We start from the raw sequence: 10,183 nt of genomic DNA on the forward strand, positions 1-10,183 counted from the left end.
TTCTTCAGCCTAGATCCTTATCTTGACTGAAGAAGAGAACTGAATATTGGCCAATCCTGCCAAACTTCTTGATTGCCCCTAGCTGGCAATGACTAAGAACAACTTTTACAGTAGAAAGAATTATGCTGAAAAGACTACTTGTTTTATTTGAAAAAGGAAAGTTTACAAGTATTAAGTGGACTTACTATCAAATAGGTCTTATGATAATTAATAACGTTTTTCATCAAAAACTATTAAAAAAATGTCACTAATTGTTAATTTTCTTGTGTCACAAAAAATATCACTAATTATAATCTTTAGCAACAGTTTAAAAAAATCGTTTGAACTTTCTGCGATGGTTAAATTGTGATTAAAAAAAATCACTAATTGTCAATTTTTGCGACATATGTAAAAAATTGTCACAATCATTTTTAGCGACGATTTTACTAGGACTAATTTTCAATAGGATTTAATGAGAATTAAGTCTAACTATTAAGACCTATTGATAGTTTATCCTAAGACTAATTACACCGATGTCTCTAAAGTATACACTTTGTTGCACTTTAATCTCCAATTTTTTATGCTTGTCAACTTGATCTCCAAACTACAAAATCCAAGTTTAAATGGTTTCCGATGTTCACGCTGTCTAAATTGATTAATTGGAGCTGAGTATTTTCAGAATAATACATATCAAATATAATAAAATTAAAAGGTTGGGGACTTTGCAATAATGTGTATACTTTTGGGATGTTTGTGTTGTTGGTCATTTTAATTTTGTTGAGATTTCATGTCAAATTTCAAATATTCTTATTCCTGTTAATCAATTTGGATGGTGGAAGCACTATAGACAAACTTCAGTATAACTCAAATGGTTGTCGTGCCTCCAGATTTTTATAAAGAAATTCGGGGTTCGAGTTTATGAAGAAGTGTTGAATGTATGGTTGCGATAATTTAATTTACTAACATACTAATATCTTACTTAATGGGAAGAAGAAAAAAAGCACTAGGAGCCATTTTAAACTCACATTTTATACTTTGAAAACTAAATTGGCAAAATTCAAAAAATTAAGCTATGTTATATGGATTGCTTAAAATTAGTCAACTACTCGTGTGAGATACCTTACACTTGGATAGGAATATGAAATATGCATCCAATACTTTTTATTAGATACTTTTTAAAATATATATATATTTGTATTTGACAATATTATTATGTGTGTAAATTATTGTATATGTTAAATAATATAATATGATGTATATTATTGATTAATTGATAATTACAAGATTGTTGTGTGTTTACAAAGAGATTTACACTCTCTTTATAGAGAGGAGAAAGCCAACATTGGGTGCCAATTGAGGCACCGAAAGCATAAAGCAAACTAAACATAATGATACCACTAGCATCACTAACATATAATATTAACATATTTTAACAGCCCCCCGCAAACTCAAGGAGGATAGAAACTAACCAACTTGAGTTTGGAGAGAGTCACAAAACAGAAAAATAAACTGATAAATAAAACAGGATAGGAGACACGGTATGGTCGTGTCAGACCGATGTAGCAGACAGTTTATGGGGTCGTGTCGGACCGATGTAGCAGACAGTTTATGGGGTCATGTCGGACCGTTGTAGCAGACAGTTTACGGGGTCATGTCGGACCGTTGTAGCAGACACTGTGTGGTCGTGTCAGACCGTTGTTGTAGAAGCTAACCGGAATAAATGTCGGGACAGTTTACGGGGTCATGTCGGACCGTTGTAGAAGCTGACCGGAATCAATGTCGGGACAGTTTATGGGGTCATGTCGGACCGATGTAGCAGGACAGTTTACGGGGTCATGTCGGACCGTTGTAGCAGACAGTTTACGGGGTCATGTCGGACCGTTGTAGAAGATTGTGGTGGTGCACCAAGGGGGCGACTTAGGGAGTACGCCATGAGGTGGCTTGAACATGATACTGTGTATAACCCCCCCTCAAACTCAAATAGGTGTGAAGATAGAAACCTATTTGAGGTTGAAACAAAGTGATTGATAAAGCTGACTGGTGTAGAAGACACTGGATGAGTGTGTAGATAGGCTGCCCAAAAGATATACATGGATGTAGATATCGAGTCATCAAAAGGCGTGTCATCAAAAGGCGTGCCTGAGTCATGAAAAGGCGTGCCATGAAAAGGCGTGCCATGAAAAGGCGTGCCAGGTTGTCGGCGTCAAAAGGCGCGCGATGCGCGTGGCTGCCTCGGGGTCATGGTCTTTATAAACCGAAGCGGAGGAGGCAGAAACTGAGACAGAAAAACTGAGAGAAACCTCTGAAAAATTCTTCGTTTTGCTGAGAAAGAGAGGTTTTGCTGAGAAGATGCTCTGTAACACTCTCTATAACACTCTGTTGCCCAGAAAAAATGGCTTCGTCCTCGTCTTCCCGTGGACTGCTCACCCTCTTTCCCGACCTCAACGAGTCAACAAGAGAGAGAACTGGTGCGGTGGCACTGGAACCTCAACCAAGCGCCCCGGAGTTTACTCCGTTGAACTTTCCGATGCGGTCTGTGGAGCAAAGAATGGCAGTGCAGTCGGATGTGGAGGCCAATCAGTATACTTTGAAGGCATGTGTGGAAAGCATGACGGCGGTCACAAATTTGTCGAACCGGCTGCAGAGTAGAACAAATGAGGTGCAGCAATTAAACTCCCAGCTGGCTCTGCTCCAACGCATGTATAAGGATGCGCGAGCAGAGATAAGCGTGCTAAGGGCAGAAAACAAGGAGTTGAAGCGGAAGGCCACCGTGATGTTCCGATTTGGAGGGCCGCCATATGCTGCAGTGGAGGAGCAGGGGGGAGTAAATGTGCTCGGTGGCGTGGGAAATCCGGAGGCAACACCGTCAAGGGCCGTCCAAGACGGAGGAAAAAAGAAAAGACCGGCGGCAGAGTAGAGAAGAAAATCCTGCCTGTGGATGTGGTTGATTTGTTGCTGTGTTTTTTTTTTTTTTTTTTTTTTTTTTTTTGTGGTGATGTAAAATTGTGATCGGGGTTGAGCCCCTGATATGAATAAAATGACAAGGTGGTGGAATGTTGTTGGTGTGATTTTGTGAATGTTGTTTTGTGTAATAAGAAAAAGAAAATAAAATAAAACAATGGATAAAGAAAAAAAAGAGAAAAATATTTGTGGATGGAGGATAAGAAAAATAGGGGTGTATGTTTTTTTTTTTTTTTTTTTTTTTTTAATATATATATATATATAGATAGATATAGTAAAATAAAAGAAAAATGGTGAAAACGTGGGTGCAAGTCAGGTCGTGAATAATAAAAAGGAATGGGAGTGCCGTGGGAGGATTTGTGTTGTAATAAATAAACCATGGTGGGTGTGGGTGTGCTTTGAAGAGTAGATTAGAATAAACATAGACATAGAAAAATAAAAGAAAAGAAAGTGGAGTGGGGTTGGAGGAGAGAGAAAGAGGTGAAAGTGCATTGGTGAGTAGGATCACGTGGGTTAGTGCAGAGATGTCCTGTTCTGAAGAGACAATGGGTTGTGGAGGCTTCTGGTTTCCATGTCTCTGCAATTGGCCTCGAGGGAGGACCTTGTTCTTGCTTTGATTTCGGCGTTTCCGATCTGTGGAAGACCCAAAACACGCAAGAAAACAACCCATTATTTTAGGTTCTCTGTTCTTGCTTTCTCAGATAAAATTTCTGTTCTAGGCCGAGGACGATGAAGATTGTCGGCTGATTAAAGAGTCATCATGCTGAGAGAGAGAGATGTGCGTTGAGCTCGCTAGAGAGAGTAAAGGCTGCCTAATCTTGCACAGACGGGTTAGAGAAGGATAGAGAAGACACACACAGGGCTCTCTTCCCTCTCTCCGCCTACGCTGCAGCTACCCGGTAGCCGGCTTAAGACTGCTTTGAGTGCTAGAGATTTCGAACTTGAAATGGAATTGCTTGGATTGGAAGGTCTCCGTAACCAACACCACCACCAGCAGCAACAGCAATGACAATTGATTGATGAATTGACTGGTCTCTCTTCCCCATACAGTAAGATTGGGGAATTGAAGCCAACTAACCTCGATGATATTTTTGGATCTCTCGATCCTTCCTTATTGTCTCAATTGCAGGGCCTTTCGCCCAAAGTTACCACCACCACCACCCAATTACAATCTCCCACTGCGCATCAGATACGCCAGAACATGAACCAACGTCGGGCAAGTTACCCGACTAACCTTTCATCCTCTCCAGCAAGGAAGCCCTCTATTTACGGGTTTGATTCCTCTGGGGCAGTTGCAGCAAGCGGTGCAGGTGGAGGAACAGCCGTAAGTGAACCTCGGAAGCGACTGGAGGATCGTCTGGTTGAGGCCGTTGTTGGGGGCGGCGGCGGAGCCAGGCGCATCGGGCCACGGCAATGAAGCCGACGACGCAGAGGTATGGAGGTTTTGCTCTAGCGAGGTATGTGAAAAAAAAAAAAAATCTTAGCGGACTAGATTGAGGTCCGGCGGGCGGCTAAGGCGAGGTTGCCGCCCGCCGGTGACGCAAAAAACAAATACAAAACTCTTAACCTTGCTCTGATACCATGTTAAATAATATGATGTATATTATTGATTAATTGATAATTACAAGATTGTTGTGTGTTTACAAAGAGATTTACACTCTCTTTATAGAGAGGAGAAAGCCAACATTGGGTGCCAATTGAGGCACCGAAAGCATAAAGCAAACTAAACATAATGATACCACTAGCATCACTAACATATAATATTAACATATTTTAACAGTATAATTGTTTTATAATAAGTAAAATGCCTTGGTAAGAGAAACTTTCCTAACAAGCCCAGTAAGGTAGTATTAGTAATTTCCCGTAAGGAGGATAAGAAATTCAGAAGTTATCATAAACTAAAAAAATGGCCAAACAAACAATGGAGTAGGACAACTACGACCTACATATTTTTCTCACCTAATTTCCTTCTATTGCAGGAATTATTTAGTAGGTCTCAAATATTACATGTTGGTGTGCCTGTCTAATAATATTTTATAACTTATCCACTATTTTCTTATTTTTAGGGTCACGTATTCATATAATTTATGTTATTCGTCAAAGCATATTACCAATACAAAATTTTTGGAAGACAATAATTGATTCTTCTAATGTCTCGTCCTCTAAGCAAGTACTAATTCATCCCTCTAATGTGTCTTCTAAAATAAGTGCACAAATATTTTTCTGTATTTTTATGTATCAGATTTTTTTTTTTTAAAATTAAAAAGTTATAAATACATATAATGGGTATAAAAAGAATTTAAAGCGAATATTCATAACCTCATTTTAATTCGGTTATCAAACATGATCATAGAGCACACCTATCGTGATTAAGACTTGTTTGGCAATTGTTTTTCTAGTAATAATTTTGTTGATTTTTTTTGGGTAAACTTAAAAAAAAAAATTCCAAAAAAACTTTTCACTTATATGTCTTACTAGACTAAAAGGTCCTAAATAAATAAATAAAAAAATTTGAAAAAAGTCTACTAAATGGAAAAAAAAAAGGTATTTTATTTTATTTATTAATTTTTTATTTAAAAATTTACTTTTTAAGTTCTTTTAAACTAGAAGGATTTGAAAGAAAAAAAAGTATACAAATTTTTTTAAGAAAAACGGAACTTAAAAGTGTTAGGAAAAGATAATTTTTTAAAATTTTATTAATTAAATACACATAAGTGTGTCATGCAAATGATAAATAAAATTAATAAAAAATGGGTTGAATTTTTCTTTTAAGTTCAAATATCCAATACAGTATTTGAAGCATGTGTTTTATAAGACCATTAATATATATCATTCATAAAAAATAAAATAAAAATCAATTAGATAATCATTACATTTTTATTTTATCACATTTGTTTATAAAAGAAATAGACAACAAAAGAAATAGACAACTTGTATATTATTAAAAATAAAAAATAAAAAAATTGAATGACAAATGTGATGGGATGTATATGTTATGAATTATGAATATTTAACTTTTTCCATAAATGGCATACACACAAATTTCTTATAAAATGAAACGAAATACCTGTTATTGTAGATCACAATTTCAATTTTGCACGGCTCTTGTCTCTGAAGAAGCTTTTAATTCCAAGTTCCAACCCACAGTTTTTTATTTTTTTTTGGCCTTTCTTTTCTACTTACCAAGAGATTCTAAATTGCTTTTTCTGTATGAGTAGTGTGTCGGTTTTCATTCAAATGGTTTTCAATGCAGCAGTCCTTACTGTCCTCAAAACTAGGGGCGTGCATAATACTGCTAAAATCGTCGAAACCGTCAAAATTGCATCGAACCGCATCGCCAAGGCAAATTCGTTATTATTTGTCAATTGAACCGCCGGTTTTTGGTAAGAAAAATGGCAAATTCTAGTGACACTTTTATCAATCCGCCGGTTTCTATTTTTCTTCCAAACCGCACCGACCCGCACCGCTATTAAATCATGTTTTATGAGATTCTAAAAATTCTTTTTTACTTAAGTTTGCTTGTTGTTTCATACCTTAGAATATAGTATTACATTACTGCTTGAGGGGAATTTTATGTATTGTATTTGACCATTGTAGCTTTCACAGATGCATGTAATGAACTGATGACATAGTCGTTGATACTATTATGTTGTTGCTACACTTGCTGCATCAGAAGAAAATTTCACAAGATGCTTAATATCACGGTATCTCTCGTCTTTTTTTTACTCTTTGATTTAAGTTTTGTAATTTGAATTATATTTTTTTATAAGCCGTCAATCCGCCCGAACCGCTAAGGCAAATCCGCCATTATTTGCCAACCGAACCGCTGGTTTTCGATAAGGAAAATGGCAAATTCTAATGACACTTTTATCAATCCGCCACCCGCCGTACGGTTTCTATTTTTCTCTCAAACCGCACCGACCCGCACCGCGTACACCCCTACTCAAAACCGTTGTTTGGTTGTCACTTATGAGCAACTTTCTCATAGTATTATCCAATGAAATTGAGATTGAAGAGAGTAATATTTACTGCTTGAAATCAATAAAGGATTCCTTGGAAGACCCTTTCAATTACTTAGGCTCTTCATGGAATTTCAGCGACACGAGTAAGGGCTTCATCTGTAAATTTAAGGGAATAGAGTGCTGGAAGGATGATGAGAACAAGGTGTTAAATATCCGACTCTCAGGCTTGGGACTCAAGGGTCAATTTCCTCGAGGGTTCTCAAGCTGCACCGCCTTGACCGGTTTAGATCTTTCAGGGAACAATCTTTTCGGAATCATCCCTGATGATATTGGGCGAATCCTCCGATTTGTTACATATCTCGATCTTTCGGCCAACAGTTTCAGTGGTGAAATTCCGCCCGGTATTGCAAATCTTACTTATCTCAATATCCTAAAACTTGATGACAATCGGCTCACTGGACAAGTCCCACATGAGCTTGGCTTGCTGCTTCGCATGAAGTCTTTTAGTGTCGCTAACAATCTGTTGTCGGGGCCGGTGCCGGATTTTGGTAGAACCTCTGTTACAACAGCTGAGAGCTATGCAAATAATAAAGGACTTTGTGGGGGTCCTTTGAAGCGCTGCAAGGCTTCTGATGCTTACGATCATGCTTTCTTCTTAAATGGGTTCGCCGTTGGTTGTTCTGTTTCTACTGTTGTAGTTTTTGCTCTGACTATGTTTTGTTTGCCCTTTGATCCACTATTAAAGAAGATTATGAGTAGCAAGAAGAAGAAAAGAAACCAAAAGGTGGTTCAACGAAGACAATGGCACCCAACTACAATGAATAGAGTTGAGGATACCACGGTTGAACATCTCTCTCTCTGTCTCTCTCTCTTCATACATTTTGCATCGTTTCCTCCCTCCAATGTTCAGTTGTTCCTTGTTTGTTGTCAGTTATCCCTCTAATTAGAATTTTTGCTCTTTCTCAATTTCAAGTGGTGTAAGAAAAGCAAATGCAATTACAACATACCAAAGCCGCTGTATCTTATGTTCTTAATTATAATCTGAATAGGTATAATATATAACCTCCTATTATGGTAACAAGCAATGTTTGTCTATCACATATTGTTTATAAACAGGGTGATGGCATCTTCTTCTAGACTCAATTTCAAACACTTGGATTAATATATTTTTATTGTTTGCAGATCCAAATTAGAGTCTGTGTTCTTTCTCTCTGGACTCATTTTTAGACTATTCAGCCAATTACTTTTTTTTTTCCCTTGTAGTTGATACTATAATTTGGTTTACAGATTTCTAAATTGGAGAAGTTGGTTACTAGAATAAGCTTCACAGAACTCGTGAATGCTACTGAAAATTTTAGAGAAGACAACATCCTCGGGTTGGGAAAGACAGGGACAATGTACAAGGCAGTGTTCTCAAATGGTTCGTTCCTTGCCATCAAGAGGTTCTTCGACTCACAATTCTCTGAAGGACACTTTATGTCCGAGGTAATGACTCTAGGTAGATTGAGACACATTAATTTAGTACCTCTGTTTGGTTTCTGTTATGAAGGAAAGGAAAAACTGTTGGTTTACAAATATATGCCAAATGGTAACCTCTATGATTGGCTACACCCTCCGGAATGCGAGCTCAAGACCATGAAATGGCCTGTGAGGGTTAAAATTGCTGTTGGGTTAGCAAGAGGATTGGCATGGCTTCACCACCATGACAGAAAATTCCGGGTATTCAATCAGAACATAAGCTCAAAATGTGTACTACTAGATAAGAATTTTGAGCCCAAGATCTCTAATTTTGGGGAGGCAAAGTTCATGAACTCGAATGATGCTGCTTTGGGTGGGAGTCCTTTCACGAATGAGGAATTGTTGGAGTTGGGTTTTGATTTGTTGGAGCTGGGTTTTGATAAGAAAGATGTATATAGCTTTGGAATTGTGCTTCTTGAGCTGCTTACAAGGAAGGAACATCGTATGGCAACCATTGCTGAAGCTTCTGCAAATTCTGATAGCAATTTGGTTGAATGGATCATCAATCTTGTAAGTACCTCTTTTAGTCTGCAAGATGTAGTTGATGACTCTCTGATCGGGTTGGGATTCGATGGTGAGATCTTTGAGTTCATCAATATTGCATGCAAATGCGTTCAATCAGTGCCAGAGCAGAGGCCAACAATGCTGGAAGTGTACCAAACAATGAGGGCCATTGGGGAGAAACATGGCATTGTGGACGATTCTGAGATGTAGAAAGAAACAGCCAGTGCTAGTGAGGGAGATGTTGAAATAATATGGTAGACGAAATATGCTAAACAAGCCAAATTCAATGGGAAACCTTGTTTTGATTTACTTAATTTTTAATGCAATATTATCATTATTATTAGGAGCACAACTTGATTACGTGTGAAGGAATCATTTGCTGGCCGTAAAACTCATATCAGCATTGTAGTTTTGAATTTTTTGTTTTTCCTTTTGTTAATTTGGTTCCCAAATTACACAATATGAATTTAAATGGTCCTAATAACACTGCTATCAAAGGCCGCATTTAGAAATTGACCTTTCAGTGGGTTTTATTTTTTATTATTCTTTATTAGGTAAAAAATTAATGTGTGACTTTTGTAGTTGTATAAAAAATTGTGAATTACTAAGATGTTTAACTTTTTTTTAGTATTGTCTTGACTTTTTGATTCTTTTTTATTTGTTTATGTTTTTTTTAAAAATTATTTCAGCTAAAAAATTAAATTGCCAAATGGGCCCTAAATTAATTAGGGGAGCTGAGGTATTTTCAGAACTTCACAAAAAAAAAAAAAAAAAAAAAAACTGAATTAATTTAAAATATTAGAGATTGAAATGTAACAAAGAGCATATTTTGAGAATCAAAATACAACAAAGTATGTATTTTGAAAATCAATGTGTATTTGATCATTTCAATTTTGTTGAGATCACTATTCTACATCATTTAAAAATTGACACATGTTTGATTATCTCCTACAATTCAAAAAATAAAATAAAATAATAAATAATAATAATAATATAGTGAATTTCACTACTTTAGCTAATAAAAGTGAATTTGGCGAGTCAAAGAGCATGCCCATTGTTTTTGCTCAACATCATTCCCTAGCTCGACCCAAGTAGAACTTGTAAGCATCTCGGAAGTATCGACCAAGAGACCCAGAGCTTATTCCTGGTCCTGGACCCCCCCAATAAATTCTCCTGCTTGACCCGCTTAAGGCTAAGTTTGGCTTACACAAAATAATTCATCTTTTTATCTTTTTTCCATCACATCACTTCTCTACTTT

General features: G+C 36.9%; 1 protein-coding gene across 1 annotated transcript; it reads left to right on the plus strand.

Annotated features, from left to right (window-relative positions):
• The first annotated feature begins 6,858 nt into the window (after window positions 1–6,858).
• LOC114310261 (probably inactive leucine-rich repeat receptor-like protein kinase At5g48380) lies at window positions 6,859–9,273 on the plus strand. The gene is made up of 2 exons (XM_028256212.2): window positions 6,859–7,743; window positions 8,190–9,273. Exons 1-2 carry the CDS (start codon window positions 6,910–6,912, stop codon window positions 9,132–9,134), a joined length of 1,779 nt encoding a protein of 592 aa, XP_028112013.2. The 5' UTR covers window positions 6,859–6,909; the 3' UTR covers window positions 9,135–9,273.
• The last annotated feature ends 910 nt before the right edge of the window (window positions 9,274–10,183 follow it).

The sequence above is a fragment of the Camellia sinensis genome, chromosome 6 (assembly GCF_055761805.1).
Source record: "Camellia sinensis isolate YWXY chromosome 6, ASM5576180v1, whole genome shotgun sequence".
Classification (NCBI taxonomy): Eukaryota; Viridiplantae; Streptophyta; class Magnoliopsida; order Ericales; family Theaceae; genus Camellia; species Camellia sinensis.